Source organism: Spinacia oleracea, chromosome 5 (assembly GCF_020520425.1).
Source record: "Spinacia oleracea cultivar Varoflay chromosome 5, BTI_SOV_V1, whole genome shotgun sequence".
Lineage (NCBI taxonomy): Eukaryota > Viridiplantae > Streptophyta > Magnoliopsida > Caryophyllales > Amaranthaceae > Spinacia > Spinacia oleracea.
This window is the reverse complement of record NC_079491.1, coordinates 123,837,483-123,854,436: the sequence shown is the minus strand read 5'-3', so window position 1 is coordinate 123,854,436 and position 16,954 is coordinate 123,837,483. Positions and strand designations below refer to the sequence as shown.

The window sequence follows — 16,954 nt, the reverse complement described above, 5'->3', positions numbered from 1 at the left end:
TATGATTATCTGTTTATTTGATCAGTTGAACTCTGAAACCGAGACACACCTCTGGACATAATAAGGATGACAACTCTTACCTTATGTTCAAGAGCAAGCATCGAGCGACAAAGAAATTAGGAAATGCACACTTGTCCCTAAGGACAAGTGGGAGACTGAAGGAAATAATGCCTTTGGTCCAAGTATGCATTCTATGTTAAGTCTAATAAATGCGGTTCAGTATTAATTAACAACTTAATAATTCAGTGAGATCAAGTGAGCTGAATGCCTAGCTAGAGGCCGCTTCAATTCAAGTGGAATTAATGATATTAATCCACAGCATACTCTTGACTGAACCCATAGGGTCACACAAATAGTACGTAAACGGATCAAGTATTTAATGACATTAAATGCTCTATCTATGGATATTCGGAATCCACGGATCTTGGTTTCAGTGGGAGCTGAGATCGTCACAAGCAAGAAATGAATATTCCGGAAACGATGATATTACCGGAAACGGAAATATGGATCGTATCGGAAATATAAATATTATCCAAGTCGTAGATGTTGCCGGAAACGGAAACATGGTACGTATCGGAAAATATTATCGAAAATGGAAATATTGCCGGAATCGGAAATATTGCCGGAAACGGAAATATTGTCAGAATCGGAAATATTATCGGAATCGGAAAATAATTCCGGAAACGGAAATATTAAATATTTGTTCGAAACGGAAATTCATTCCGTAATCGGAAATATTAAATATTGTTCGTATCAGAAATGAATTCCGGAATCGGGAATTTAATCGGAAGCGTATCGTACGAATTAGCATCGGACGAGGGCCCGCTAGACGAAGGCCCAGCACGAAGCCAGGCCATCGCCCAGCGAGCCGCACGCACCAACGCACGCCTCGACCAGGCCCAGCCAAGGGCGCGCGCGCGCGAGAGCACAGCAGCGTGGGCTGTGCGCCTGTCGTGGGCCGCAAGGCTTGCGCGGGTGCACGGCTCGTGCAATGCTTGTGCGGGAAATCCTAATCCTATTAGGATTTGTGCAAAGATTAAATCCTAATCCTATTAGATTGGTTTTGTTATTTAGAGTCCTAATAAAGTTCTAACTAGCAAATCCACATCCTAGTAGGATTACAATTCCTTTTCCATACTCCTATAAATAGGTGCCTAGGTTCACAATTTATGGGCACGATTGAAGTATTCAAAGGGTAAGTTTTTGAAAAAAAAATCAGCCATACACTTACAAACACTAGCCGAAATTCCTAGGCACCTTAAGGGCGATTCTAGTTGGTCTAACTTGAGGCGGATCCGGACGTACTGTCGACTATCTACGGAGGGACGACATTTGGAGTCCTAAAGACTTGTTCTTGTTCGGTTCGGGCGCAGCTAGGGAAGGGACGCTACAACATGTATGCATCTATTCTATGCTAAATGATTATGTGTAAATAATATGCTTTCCTGGCTATATGGTTTTTCCGCATGATTTATGAATTGTCATATGTATCATAACCTAACAAATTGCAACTTGTCCCTTTTTATTGTAGCTTGATCCCTCTTAATAGGTTTCCCTATTTGGCTAATGATTTTGAATAGAGCTCTCTCCCCCCAGTATTTGAAACCAAGCTTCAATTGCACCCAAATAGGCACAGATTTCACCTCCTCTTTGTCCATGTCCATATCAGAATTCCATGGCGTCATTTTTAGGGGTTTGCTATCAAAGAAGTAGTGGCCATCTAAGACCTTATCCCTCGAGTCCATGGTGAAGAATCTAACAATGAATACACCCCTCTTCACCATAACCACTTTGTCAACATTTAAATGTTTCCAGATGCGCCTAATGAATCCCTCCATAACATTAATTGGAGGATTAGCACCCACAACATAACAAACTACAACTGACATCCAAAACTCAACCTCTTCCTGAATATCTTCCAACTCAATTTCTACAGGATTATTAGACTCAGTCTCAAAAATAGGATCACCATCACTCACATCCAGAGATTCAACATTATTCCTAACTTCATTATCAATCACAGTATTATTCGATTCATCATCAGAAGTATCATCAGCACTTTATCAAGTAAGATAGGGATTGTACCTACGTCCAAATTGCTTCTGGATTGAGTTCGACTCGCAATACCATTGGAATTGTGTATTGATTGCAAGTAATCATTGAAAGAATGTCGCAATTCAGAACGAATTTGGAGTTGGTGCAAACTCAATTTAGGCGTCAGCACTTCATTCTCAATGCCAAAATCAATCGCTTCCACCCCAAGAACTTCCTCCAATGAGCGAGTTATCAGAGCTTGAGAGTCAAATGATGGACCTCGAGGTTTCGACTTACCATTTCCATGCTTGTTCCCCTGATTTTTCGATCCAGACTTTCTTGCCATGGTGAGGGTGCACGATAAGGTATCATGCACCAGAGAGAAACTTGGAGAGAAAGTCAGGGAAACCCAGATTTTCTTATGTGTTGGTTTATATTAATATGTATCCTGGCATCTAGGTTTTTCCGCATGATTTATGTTTTTCATAAGTATCATAACCTAACAGTGGTATCACTAGCCTCTTATTATTTGCATAATCAAAATTGCATAACATGGTTAAATTTTACCAATTTGCAAAGAATTAAAAGGGGTGATTAATTTTCGTAATTGTTAATTAATTGCAAATTGCGTTTATCTAATTATATGTACGCAGTTTTTCGGCAATTTATTCGTTACTCAACCAAATCGAGTGATTTTTGTGTCAATTCCGCATGTAAAAGGCATTCTAAAATTTTGACAAAAAGAGTCTTTTTCGGCGAACCCAGAATTCCCAAATTCGAAGCCTAACTATGACTTTTCGGAGGTTTTAGTTTTTCGAACGCAAAAGTTTGTAAATTTAAGATTTTAAATTGAATATTTGCGATTCCTGTTCATAAATCTTGAATTTTTGATTGACCTACTGTATATGTTTAACAATATTGAATGCCTAGACTTGTTAATTATACAACCTAATTTGTAATTATGATTAATTTGTTGAAATTCGAATAATTTAGAATTGATTTGATTTTCATAATTAATTAATAATTTAATTAGGTTTCCATGATTAAAAACCACCATAAAAATTGTTAATTTGTGATAAATTTTAAATTTTTATGACGTAGATTTGAATCCATGTTAATCGGAAATTAATTAATTAATAAATTTTCGATTTTTCGCCCTAAAATTATGAAATTAATATGATTTATTAATTTGTCATTAATTTTTAATTAAAAATTTTAAATTTTTATGAAACGCTCATAAATGTTGCACGCACAAAGCAAAGGACGCTACGTGTTACCCTTAAGGGGTGTTGTATAGTGCGGGCACGCGACGACGAGCAAGGGAGCTCGTCGCCCGTGCGGTACGAATGCAGCGAGCAACATAGCATGGTGCGCGCGCGAGGCAATGGTGTTGGCCTTGTGTGCTATGCGATGGACGATGAGCGATGGGCGACAAGCAAGGCACTGCGAGCAGTCGCGTGTGGGCAGCAATCGTGTTGCGCCACAGCGCGCACTGCCTCGCGCAGCGAGCGATGGCTCGCGTGCAGCGAGCGATGCCTCGCGAGGGAGAGCTGCTGCAATGCAATGCGGGCGAGCAGGCTGCGCATAAGCGTGGCTTGGCTTTCTGCGTTTGTGCGTGGCTGCTGCTACTCGTGCCTTGTGCAACGGTCAGTCGACGGGCGATGCGGCCTCGTGGCTCGATGGGGCTTGGGCGCAAGCCCAAGTGCCTTGTCTTGCGACGATTGACACGTTTTGGTTTTAATTTTGAATTTTCAGTTCGGAAATAATTTTAGTTAATTTTAAAATTAATAATTTAAATTGTTTTCTCGGGATTTAATTTTGATTATTATAATTATTATAAATTTTAATTTATACAAATTATTTTACTAAAATTAAACCTTGAATTAATTTAAATTCGTTTAATTCAACTGAAAATAAATTAAATTAATGGATTCGATTATAATTTTATAAGAGCTTTAAATTTTAATTAAACTTGTATGTTTCCGGTTAGACTAGAAATACATTTTTATGTTTAAAATTAGTAAAGCATATAAAGTTATTGGTTTAAGTGGGAGCATTTTTAGTCATAAACTCTTGATTAGGTCTACAAATCCTTTAAGGTTAAAACAACTTGATTAGAATTAATAAGGACTGAATAATTAATAGATTATTGGTGTCCTTGATTAATTGCTGCAAATATTTATGTGATGCATAACAATGTGTTTTACTAACCAGCTATGTGGGCCATTCATGATAATGAATGGGTGAATAGTATATATTGTATATGTACTGTTTTGCAGGTTATGAAGTGACTAGTATGGCCCAAATAGGATAGAAAATATGGTCTAAGTACCATTAATTTGAATGTAATTGGTCTAATGCATCAAAGTTTGTTTTTCAATTCAAATATGGTTTGCGTACCATCAAATAGTTGTAATTAGTTTAATTCTAGCTTATCTTATTTGAAGAAAATGGCGCCTCCCATGGTGAAATTCAAGACGGAGTTTCCAATCCATTTACAAGACGGACCTTGAAGTTGAAGCTTCAAGATGAAGTCGGGCCATACTAGATCACATTTATCTTATGCATGCTTTAAGTTATTTATTGCTTTAAATATGTCTTAATTATGCATGAGATTATGGGTTGATTATGTTGCATGATTAAGGATTAGTTCACTTAAAATCTAACCAACATAGAAGAGCCTTAAGTTCCAAACTTAAAAAATTGAGTTAAAAGGTGCCATGCCAAAATAACACTTACTTGGATAACCTTTAGATCGATCTAGTAATAGTTTTACGCTCAGCGAGGTGTTACTTATTGATCCTAAAGGGGTAAGGTACACAAATAATTGTGAGTACATGTTAGTTTTGGTGAGTAGTTTCTAGACTATTAGCAAAGGCATTGCTTACCTAAAATATTTTAGAATTGAGTCTAAATACATAATGTGCTTAATTTTTCAATGATTTAAAGATCTTGGAATCATTTTATTCACACCTGCCGGAACAATAAATTCGAATAAAATGCCAATAACTTGTTCAAATTGCATGATTGCTTTAATTTTCAAGTTATTACTCATGATAAATGTTTAGACTTTGCATGCTTCAATGTATGTTTTAATTATTGTTTATAATTAAATATCTTGCACTGCAATAAATCCTTTTAGAAAGGTAACAGTAAATTTCCTCGATCGGTAGTGAATCCAAGAACGATTCACGGAAATGAGAGAAGATGAGCAATTTAAAATGTACATTTCTTTTCGCGACTTTTATAGTTGTTTTCGAGTATCAAAGTCGAATGGCAAACCGATTGGTGCTTGTGAATTCAAAATACAATGTAGTTTTGAGATCATAAAGCATTGAGTTTAAACGCTCAGCTTTACCAATGGTTAACAACCTAATATCTTTTTCCATTTAATTATCGAATGAGTCTAGTCACTAGACATTCGAATAGATGGATGCTTAAAGAACTTTAGAAGCTTCTGGTAAGATCATCTAGTTGAAACTTAATATTCAACATAAATAAAATGGTAAGAACTTTGTTGGAGTGACATTGGACATGACTAAAACAAAGTATAAAAGTCAACACTAAAGAATTCAATTCTTAAGACTATGAGAAAGGGTACAAGAAATAGGAAAACAAGGAACAAAAGAAAGGAATTTGCATTCCGTTTCTACCTATAAGTTTATATTTCAAGAGAAGTGACCTAGCAATCAAACTTCCTTGGTATCATATACCGCTTGAGGTTCTTACTTTGGTAATAACTCAAACAATGGAAGCTATGCTACACTAATGGCCTACAAGTGGGAAATGAAGCATGACAATGCTACATTAGTTGTAGGGTCATCTAGTTTGTTTTAAGTCCTTTCAAAGGCTGGAACTTAATGGCTATTTTGTTCCACAATCAGCATACCTAAATTTCTGTTTTCAAACACAGAAAGACTCACATTTAGAAGAACAAAAACAATGTTTCTTTGTTTATTTGAATGAAATGGTCATTTACGGGTTGAGTCAATATGCTTGATTAAAACAAACAACTCTTTAACAATAAAAACTTTACTAGGTTCAAATCAACCCCTTGATTTGAGTTCCACTAATATTTGGCATTGTTGCTTAGACCATATCAACAAGTTAACATTCATAAGCTCTATTTTGATGGACTTTTGAAATTTGATTGATTTCTAGATCAATTCAAGACAAGCTAGTCTTACTTGTTGAAAGTAACAAAAGATATGAACTATTGTTAGAACGCCTAGACGATAGAGTTCAAAGCTAAAGAAAGAGATTTTATGACTTTATTATTTCACCTAGATTTGAGTGAATATAGGTTTATTTACTCAAATGTGATATAAGTTTGAATCTGTTTGGCTAGTTCAAGATTCAGAAGTATAAAATCCACTTGGCAAGAATTCATAAAGATCTAGGTTAGATCATGTTGATGATTACTTGAGTCAAAAATGATCATCAATGATTGTGTGTTGTAATTTCACAATCTAGCTCCATGAGATATGGCATATCTAAGTTGGAATGATCGAAGTCAATTAGTACTTGATTCGATCAATGATGAATCATAAAGACTTTTCCTATAATTTCTAAAACAAAATGCTCAACTACCACCAAACTAAACCAAATTCGTCAAAGCTATTGAAAAGTAATTTCATAATATCTTTTCATAAATATATATCTAAAGAGTTGCTAAACTCAGTGGGAGCTTAGTGTTTGTTATTCAACAAACTAAGTCCCAAGTATATATTTCATTGTGATTTATTCAAATGAGACACAAGGGTATTGTTTCTACCACGAATTTTTGAGAACATAATGTTTGTTTGCTCGAAATGGTGTCCTTTTGGAGATTCGTTTCCAAAATGACAAGTGGGAGAAAATAGACCTCGAAAGTCTTCGAGGCGAACAACAAACATAAACAGACATTCCGGAGGCTTTTTGAAGTTCTTTAGAAAATCCGAACACATATTCTATAAGGACTTTAGAAGTGCCTTTTAAAGAATAGACATCTCTTAGAAGACTTTATAAGTGCTTCAAGGAGAACAAAATATTCAAAGGACTTTCAAGTGGCTGTTGATATTCTATTGTTTGATCGATGTTCTATACCCAAGTAGGCATAGAGTTCAAGTCACTGAAATATGAGATTCTTCTATTAGATAGTGAAGAATCATGGAGTTCAGGTCACTGAAGCTATGCGATTCTTCTATTAGATAGTGAAGAAACCTACAACTTGCAGTCAAACTATTATCATGTAGATTAATAAGTTTGTGACTTGTAAGAAAGTTATGACGAAACCTAGATTCCCTAAAATGGTTAAAGGCCATATATAGACTCAAATGTTTTAGATGGTTAAAGGCCATAAAACATAACCAATGTTTTGATGACAAAATTGAAATTTTGTTGATTTGCAAAAATGGGTTAACACCTATTGGTTGCAAATTGGTTTTAAGGATAAAAACCATCAAACATGGAATTGTGTTCACACACAAAGCTAGATTAGTTGCTAAAGGTTACAAGCAAATTCACGGCGTGGATTGTGTTGAAACCTCATGCATAATCGTAATGCTTAAGTCTATAATTCAAGCAATGATTGCATATTGGTACATATGGCAATTGGATGACAAAAACGAATTTCTCAATCAAATGTTGGAAGAAACTATGTAGATGGTATGTCATAGGATTTGTGGAGCCAACTAAATACTTGAAAAAGGAAAGCTAGCTTATGAAATCTAAGTACAGATTTAAGCAAGCAAATTAGGAATTAAAACTGTATTTTAGTGAAGCTAATAAGTATTTTAGTTTCATAAAATGTACATGATTCTTATATATATATAAGAAGTTTAGTGGGAGTACATAAAAACTTAATTGGTCCTATGTGTATCACACACATATCTCTCTATTGATCAATGACATTCAAATGCTAATGACTTAGATTTGAAATTATTCATCAATGATGGACCAAGGCGAAACTTAGTACATACTGGGTATTAAGATCTATTTACAAAGATCTTATGATATTGTTTTGGATTAAGTAATGGCATTTACTAAATCAAACACGAAAGACTCCATTGGAGATATTCGATCCATATGAATAAATCTAAGTAATGAATGTTTGAACTATGTATAAGCATTTACTAAGTTAAACATCAAAGGATCTAAGTGAGATTCTTAACCTATATTATATGTCAAAGAATTTAGCTGGATTTAGTATCTACTGAAACTAGAATGAGCTAAAGTTACATGAATAGAATTCAATTGGGAATTATTCTGCAAGAGAATTTATCATGTATGATATAATATGAGGATCGCCAAAAACGTATCGTATGACTTTAGGCATGCCGAACATATACCAATCTCTAATTGATCTAAGTGAAGATCAACTAGATTGAGATCAAGAAAAACTTATGGTACTTGAAAAGGTACATAAGAAAAATTCTTGATTCAAGGAAATAAAGATATGCAAAATATTGATGCTACACGCATAAACAATGGCAAAGGATCAAGCAAGATTCCTTTGGAGTTAACCATTGACAAGGACGAGCTAAAAAGCATCGTGTTTTGAAATGGCAACATGGATTAGAGACCATGAGTTGTTGCGTGGGAAATTAAATATTAATTTCTATGTTCTAAGATATAGTTGGAAAGTCTTCCGCATATCTGTAACTGCCCGGATAAGTAAAATCCAACCAAAGCATCACTAGCAACCTATACAGTTGAAGTAAAAGTACTTATTGCCTAAGAAGCAATAAAACAGGGTTGTTTACGTTAAAGAGTTCTTCACTGAACTTGGGTGGATCACATGTCTGCTGACTTGATGGTTCTTCATTGCAAAATGCGTAGAACCACTATCGAAGTAAGAAAGACTGGATCACATAATAAACAAACTCAAAAGATCTTATCATCCTATCTTGAAGAACATTCGATGAAAAGGATATTAAGATTGGCAAAGCATGATAACTAAACCTATGCAACAAGTGAGAAACAACACTCATATTGTAGCACTGGAAATCAAGCATAGCTTTGAATTCCATGACCTTTTTTAAAGATGGGTTTGAGGCCCATGGTTGTAAAACAATGGGGTTGAACATTTATCATATATGAAATGTACTTTCATATTCCACTTAATCTTGGTTTAGTATTAAATGGTGAGTCCCTTCAATTTGACGATATATTCAAGATAGACTGTCAGGACCAGTCCTGTGACTAAGAAATGTCTATCAAGTGAACTTGAATGTCAAAAGATTGAAAATGGTCCCTGGTCGGAGTTTTCTATAAAGATGGGCGCATAGAAAATGTTAGACGACTAGAATGCAAGATGACAAGTAGTTATGTTTCTTGAACTATGTGGACATAGCAATGTCGTAATCATTTGCATAGATACTTACTTTGGGAAGACTAGTATTGGACAGACCTATGAAACTTTACTGTAAGAGATGAAAAATCTGTCATAAGTAAATTTCATTAAAATTATTAGACACTAATCCTCAATACTTGAGTGATTTGAGATTACTTGTTTGTGAACTGCTTACTTTGACGTTGTCAACCATCGCACCGTAAAAGGAGGCTATAAAGGCAACGCTCAGGTAATCACCTATCAAACGAAGTCTAATCTCATGATCGCAAGATTGGGATTGTCCTCCCATAAATCGGGATGAGATGCTAAAAGTTGTACAAGGCCACTCGGAGAGCTAGAAACTGTAAAATGCATGGCCGTGCTCAGATGAATCATAGGCTATGATTGTCTGTTTATTTGATCAGTTGAACTCTGAAACCGAGAAACACCTCTGGACATAATAAGGATGACAACTCTTACCTTATGTTCAAGAGCAAGAATCGAGCGACAAAGGAATTAGGAAATGTACACTTGTCCCTAAGGACATGTGGGAGACTGAAGGAAATAATGCCCTTGGTCCAAGTATGCATTTAATGTTAAGTCTAATAAATGCGGTTCAGTATTAATTAACAAGTTAATAATTCAGTGAGATCAAGTGAGATGAATGCCTAGCTAGAGGCCGCTTCAGTTCAAGTGGAATTAATGATATTAATCCACAGCTTACTCTTGACTGAACCCGTAGGGTCACACAAATAGTAAGTAAACGGATCAAGTATTTAATGGCATTAAATACTCCATCTGTGGACATTCGGAATCGACGGATCTTGGTTTCAGTGGGAGATGAGATCGTCAAAGGCAAGAAATGAATACTCCGGAAACGATGATATTGCCGGAAACGGAAATATGGATCGTATCGGAAATATAAATATTATCCAAGTCGTAGATGTTGCCGGAAACGGAAACATGGTACGTATCGGAAAATATTATCGGAAATGGAAATATTACCGGAATCGGAAATATTGCCGGAAACAGAAATATTATCGGAATCGGAAAATAATTCCGGAAACGGAAATATTAAATATTTGTTCAAAACGGAAATTAATTCCGGAATCGGAAATATTAAATATTGTTCGTATCGGAAATGAATTCCGGAATCGGGAATTTAATTGGAAGCGTATCGTACGAATTAGCATCGGACGAGACTTGCTAGACGAAGGCCCAGCACGAAGCCAGGCCCTCGCCCAGCAAGCCACACGCTTCAACACACACGCCAAAGCCTCGCCAGGCCCAGCGCAAGGCCAGGCCCAGCAAGGCATGGCGCGCGCGGAACAAGTGGGCTGCGACGGACATGGGCTGCGAGCAAGAGCAGCTCACGTGGGCCGCGAGACTTGCGCGGGCTGTTCTCGTGCTCGTGCTCGTGTGCGGTTGTGTGCAATACGAATCCTAAAGCTATTAGAATTCGTTCTATGATTAAATCCTAATCCTAGTAGATAGAATTTATTTAATAGAGTCCTAATAGTATTCTAATTAAACTAAATTGGTATTCTAATAGGATTCTAAGTCCTTTTCCATAATCCTATAAATATGTGCCTAGGGTCACAAATTTATATACAAGTTTCAAGTATTCAAAACTAGGATTTTTAAGCAGAAAAATCAGCCATATTACTTGCCCTATTAGCCGAAAATTTATAGAACCTTAAGGGCGATTCTAGTTGGTCAATCTTAAGGCGGATCCGAACGTGCTGTGGACTATCTACGAAGGGACGACACTTGGAGTCCTAAAGACTTGTTCTTGTTCTGTTCGGGCGCAGCTAGGGAGGGCACGATACAAAGTGTAAGCATCTAAATTATGCTATATGATTATGTGCAATTAATATGAATCCTGGCATCTAGGTTTTTCCACATGATTTATGTTTTTCATATGTATCATAACCTAACACATACGCAAAGTCCGCACCGCCCAGCCTAGTCTAATCATAGGGAGGGAGAGGGGCAATTCTCTCCTCGGGTGGGACATGGCCACTATAATAAGGATATGAGAGTGGTACGCCATCTCCCCCCCAACGAGGAATTGGCCCTTCTTGGGGCGGGTGGTGGGGTAGTTTAAGTACGACTCAATAGGGTTGTTCCTCACATTCACATCATAATTAGCCCTTGCATAGTACCCCCAATGATCTTGCCCGTGAAGGATATCACTGAAGGAAATAATGCCCTTGGTCCAAGTATGCATTCAAAGCCAAGTCTAATAAATGCGGTTCAGTATTAATTAAACAAGTTAATAATTCAGTGAGATCAAGTGAGCTGAATGCCTAGCTAGAGGCCGCTTCAGTTCAAGTGGAATTAATAATATTAATCCACAACTTACTCTTGACTAAACTGGTAGGGTCACACAAATAGTACGTGAACGCATCAAGTATTTAAGTGAATATATTATTCATTAAATACTCTATTTATGAACATTCGAAAAACGACGGATCTCGGTTCTAGTGGGAGCTGAAATCATCAAAAGGAAAAATATAGAATGCTCTGGAAATGATGATATTGCCGGAAACGGAAATATGGATCATGCCGGAAATATAAATATTATCCAAGTCGTTGATGTTGTCGGAAACGGAAATATAGTTCGTATCGGAAAATATTATCGGAAATAGAAATACTGCCGGAAACAGAAATATTGCCGGAATCGGAAATAAATTCCGGAATCGGAAATATTAAATTCTTGTACGAATCGGAAATAAATTCCGAAATCGGAAATATTAAATATTTGTTCGAATCGAAATGAATTCCGGAATCAGAAAACAAATCGGAAGCGCGACATGCGAACGATCGACGAACGAGCTAGCGAGACGCAAGGCCCAGCGCAAGCGCCAGGCCCAGCGCCAAGCAAGCCCGCGCGCGGAGCAGCGAGGCAAAGGGAGCAAAGCAGCAACGCCCACTCGTGGGCTGCGGGTTGCGGGGCTGCGTGCTACACGACCAAAGCCTTAGCCGGTTAGGATTGCTTGCTTGTCAAGTAATCGTGTTTTCCTAATTCTACTAAATTTAGACGTTTTAGTTAAATCTGAAATATTTAAGTATTTGATTAAACCTAAAATTATAATGATATTAATTAACTAGAATCCTAATGGATTTAGTTAATCGATTCCTAGTAGAATTCAAACTCCTCTATTTCCACCCTATAAATATGTGGTTCATGATCACAATTTATAATGCAATTCAATATACTATTCTAACTTGTTAAATTCAAGAGAGAATTTAATACTTTCCTATCACTATTGTGAGTTTCCCGAGTGCATATAAAACCTTAGAGAATATGCTTGTTGGTTGAATCTAAGGCGGATTCGAACGTGCTGTGAACTATCTACGGAGGGGCGACATTTGGAGTCCTATACTTGTTCTTGTTCGGTTCGGGAGCAGCTAGGGAAGGCACACATCACATTGTATGTATCCTAATTATGCTAATTGACTATGTGGCAATTAATTTGGATTCTTTGCTTTATGGTTTTTCCGCATGAATTATATTGTTTATATTATTCATAACCCTACAGTGGTATCACGAGCCTCTAATTAATTCCATAATCAATTATAGTTAACATGGATTAAATTCTATAAATTTGCAATGAATTAAAGGGGTGATTAATTTCGTGTATGTAATTAATTGCAAATTCGTGCGATTATTTGATTATATGTTCGCAGTATTTTTCCGCAGTTTTGTCAATAATGGTCGGAATCTTATGTTTTTGTAGTAAATTTCGCATGTAAACGACGTTTTAAATTTTGACAAAATTCAGAGATTTGATGCCGAACCCAGAATTACCAAATTCGAAGCCTAACTATGACTTTTCGGAGGTTTTTAGTTTTTCGAATGCAAAATTTGTAAATTTTATGATGTTAAATTAAATATTTGCGAATCTTGTATGTAAATCTTGAATCTATGATTGACCTACTGTAATTGTTTAACAATTTTAAAGCTTAATCTTGTTAATTATACAACCTAATTTGTAATTGTAATTAATTTGTTAAATTTCAAACAATTAAGAATTTGATTTGAATTTCATAATTAATTGGCAATTTAATTAGGATCTTATGATTAAAAACCACCATAAAATTTGTTAAAATTGTAAAGTTTTAAAATTTTATGACCTAGATTTTAATCCCTAAAAATACATGTAATCGGAAATTAATTTGAATAATAAATTTTCGATTTTCACCCAAATTTAGTGAGATTAATATGATTTATTAATTTGTCGTTAAATTTAAAATATAAAAATTATTATTTTTTATAAAACGATCACCAATCTTGCACGCACGAAGCAATTAAAGCTAAGTATTACCCTTAAGGGGTGTTGCATAGTGCGGGCATGCGACGACGAGCAAGGGAGCTCGTCGCCCATGCGGTACGAAGCAATGAGCAAGCACGAGCATGCGCGGCAGGCTAGGCCTTGTGCGGTGTGTGATGTGCGGGTGGTCGACAAAAGGGGCGACGAGGCAAGGCAACAACACAACGAGCAAGGGAGCTCGCGTGCCGCTGCGCAAGCCCCTGCCCAGCGAGCAAGCAACAAGCAGCAGGCAACAGGCACATCATGAGGCTGGTTTGTTGCTGTGGTGCATCACTCAGCCATCAGCAATGCAGGCCCTGGGCGCTGCTGTAATACCTCGTATTTTTCTGTATTTTATAAATATATTTTATTATATTTATAAAGTATTTTTATGATTTTTAGAATTTAAAACGCATTTAAATGTTATTTAAATGTATTTTATTTAATTAGAATATTTATTAGTTTAATTATTACCAAACGAATTTATTATTTAATGTGTGTGTGTGTGTGTGTGTGTGTGTGTGTGAGTTCTTGTTCGTTCACTCAATTCTTTCACCCAATCACAATTAATTCGTGGTTGTTCCGTGCTATAGGCCGGATTGGTATAATTCTCTTCTTCCTTGCCTATTCTATTTCAATTCCGTATTTAAATTATACTATTATTATTGGTTTTGATTAATTAAAATGCTGGGATCGGTTATGAACACCGAATTTTGAGGATTTGTATGTTTGAATTATTGAAGAATGTTTTGAATTGAAATATTATAATTTTCAGATTTGAATTATATATTAAAGCTTTCATTTTTATTAGTTTTAATGGTTTTAATTACAAACTATGATTGGAGTTTTAATCTAAGCCTTATGGGCGATTGATTAGCATAATTAGATGATGAATTTAATTATGATAATCAATTATATTTTTCAGAATATTGTAAAAACTTAAAACGTCGACTTTTAATGGTTTTATACATGAAAATAAATTAATTTCATGCTAGGGTTTTAAACCATTGATTGAGACTATTATTTTATTAATGAACGATTAAGTTCTAATTAATTCAAGTGTTTTAAAACTAAACAAAGTTGCTGGAAATTTAGTAAACATGGATAATAATTAAGTTTCTCCATTGTGTTTATAGGAGTTGATTTCTAGTAAGTTGTGATTCGCACAGTGGCCCCCGTACTTAGGTATTCCAGGTACGTACAAGTCTAGGGCGACCACATTTATTGTCAAGGGACATTACATGATTGTTTATGGATGTGAATTGTACTACGTGAACTTGGTGAATTCATAGTTGATTTGGTGAACGATCATGTGACTTATTATTGTTGGAATTATTGATTTGTTGATTGAACAAGCATGTTGGGACTATTGTGAGTATGGATTTCATTGTCAATCATGTTGTTCAATATTTATGCATGTGTGGTTTGTTTCACATGCAAGGTATGGATTATTTATTGTTATGCTATTGTACGGGATGTCTAGCATACTTTTGAGCCAATTATTCGTACCTCGTTGTACTATTTATTCTACCACATGTGAAGGGTTCGCTCACGTAAGCCATCGCACATGTAGGGTTCAGTTGGGAATACTTTATATGAAATGAATTAGGATTTTGTCATGCAAGGGAACAACCCTCATGTTAATGGGCATGATGTGGAATCTCGCCTTTTGTGAGAAGGAACTTGGTAGTAATTCCACTACGTCTTGATTTATTGATCACAAGTCCTAAAGGATTAAAATGAGATTGTTTTGTTTGTTGTTTATTAAATGTATGTTTGTTGAGTCTCGAGTTCGCCTTTAATAAAATATTAATAAACGTAAAGTGCAACCAGAACAAGCTTCAAAACTCTTGGAACGTATATACCTTGAGTATGAACAATGGGGGGAGACTTGCCGGAAAGCTTGATCTCCTACTAATGATACAAGACTTTGTTTCATTCATATTATGCGCAGGAATTCCGTCGGTATGGCCTGACACTCGGTATGGCCCGATATTATTATTTACTATTTGGTGTATGGTTGGCTCCCATCACCCTTCCTTTATGGAATATTACTTTGGCCCGTTCGAAGCTTATTCTAATTAAATTGTGAGTCAAGAGTCGAGTCAAGCGTCGAGTCTTGTATTCATGATTTACTTGTTATTATTAATGGCTTTTTCATGTTGATTAGTACTTAGTGAGTGATGCATGTTTATAGTTTTGTTTCACTCTATTCTTGTAAGTACTCAGCTTTTGCTGACTACGTGCTTTGTGTCTTTTGGTCATGGCCTTTGCCTTAATGACCCTATGATGATCTATCATTTGCACTTGCATTGATGGGGAGTAGAATAATATAGCAGGTTGGTAGATCGAAATCATGTGGCTTGGGATGATTGAGAGAGTTGCATGCTTTCGTATTTTGAACTATTTATTTATATTTTAATTATGTTTAAATTCGTTGAACTTTTTATACTTTGGTTTTTGGGCCGTCATGGTTCCAATTTGTAGGAGGCCTCGATATTTATTAATCATGTTTTGAAAAGTGAGTTAACATTAAATTCCGCTGCGTAATTCTGGTACTAGCCTTAACCGTTATCACGGTGGCGGTAATACTTTAGTAATTCCTTTATTTTAAGTTGGAAAATGGTTTTATAAAAGCAAGGAATTATTAGGGTGTTACAAAGTGGTATTCAGGAGCTTAAGGCTAATTTGTAGTAAGTAATACTACAAAGTGGTATACTAGAGCTTAGTTTCATTCCTTCTTTATAGTAAGCAATACTACAAAGTGGTAATCGAAGACTAATGCTTCTTTGTAGTAATTCATACTACAAAGTGGTATTTGCGGAACTTCAGGATTTTTAAATATTATTTTCCTAAAGTCAAAACGTATTATTTTGAGTACTCAATATTTTAAAGGTCAAATATCAATTATTTTGGGTCGTTTGAAATAAGTTGAAAAGTTTGGATTATTATTTAATTTAATTAAATTTCCGAATTTTTTTTATTCGAAAATCTCGAATTAAATTAGAATTAATTTTAATTATTTTCGGATTTTCTTTTATTTAAACATCCGAATTATTTATTTATTTAATTATTCAAGTAATTATTCGAACTTTCGAATTTGAGAATTTTTTTTTTCGGATTTCCTTAATTATTATCCGAAATTAATTTGTTTAATTAATTAATAATTCTTATTAATTTTCGATTTTAATTTCTAATAATGTCAACTAAGTTAGGAGTTATTTCTTAATTAATTTCGAAAATTAATATTACTTCCAAGTGAGGAATGGGTAGATTAAGAAGGGCATATTAG

At 35.4% G+C, this 16,954-nt stretch overlaps 1 protein-coding gene across 1 annotated transcript; it reads right to left on the bottom strand.

The window, feature by feature from the left end:
• Window positions 1-1,490: 1,490 nt before the first annotated feature.
• LOC110776696 (uncharacterized) lies at window positions 1,491-2,380 on the bottom strand. Its single transcript, XM_021981244.1, has 2 exons — window positions 2,128-2,380; window positions 1,491-2,005 (listed from the first exon to the last, which is right to left on the bottom strand). Exons 1-2 carry the CDS (start codon window positions 2,378-2,380, stop codon window positions 1,491-1,493), a joined length of 768 nt encoding a protein of 255 aa, XP_021836936.1.
• Window positions 2,381-16,954: the final 14,574 nt, after the last annotated feature.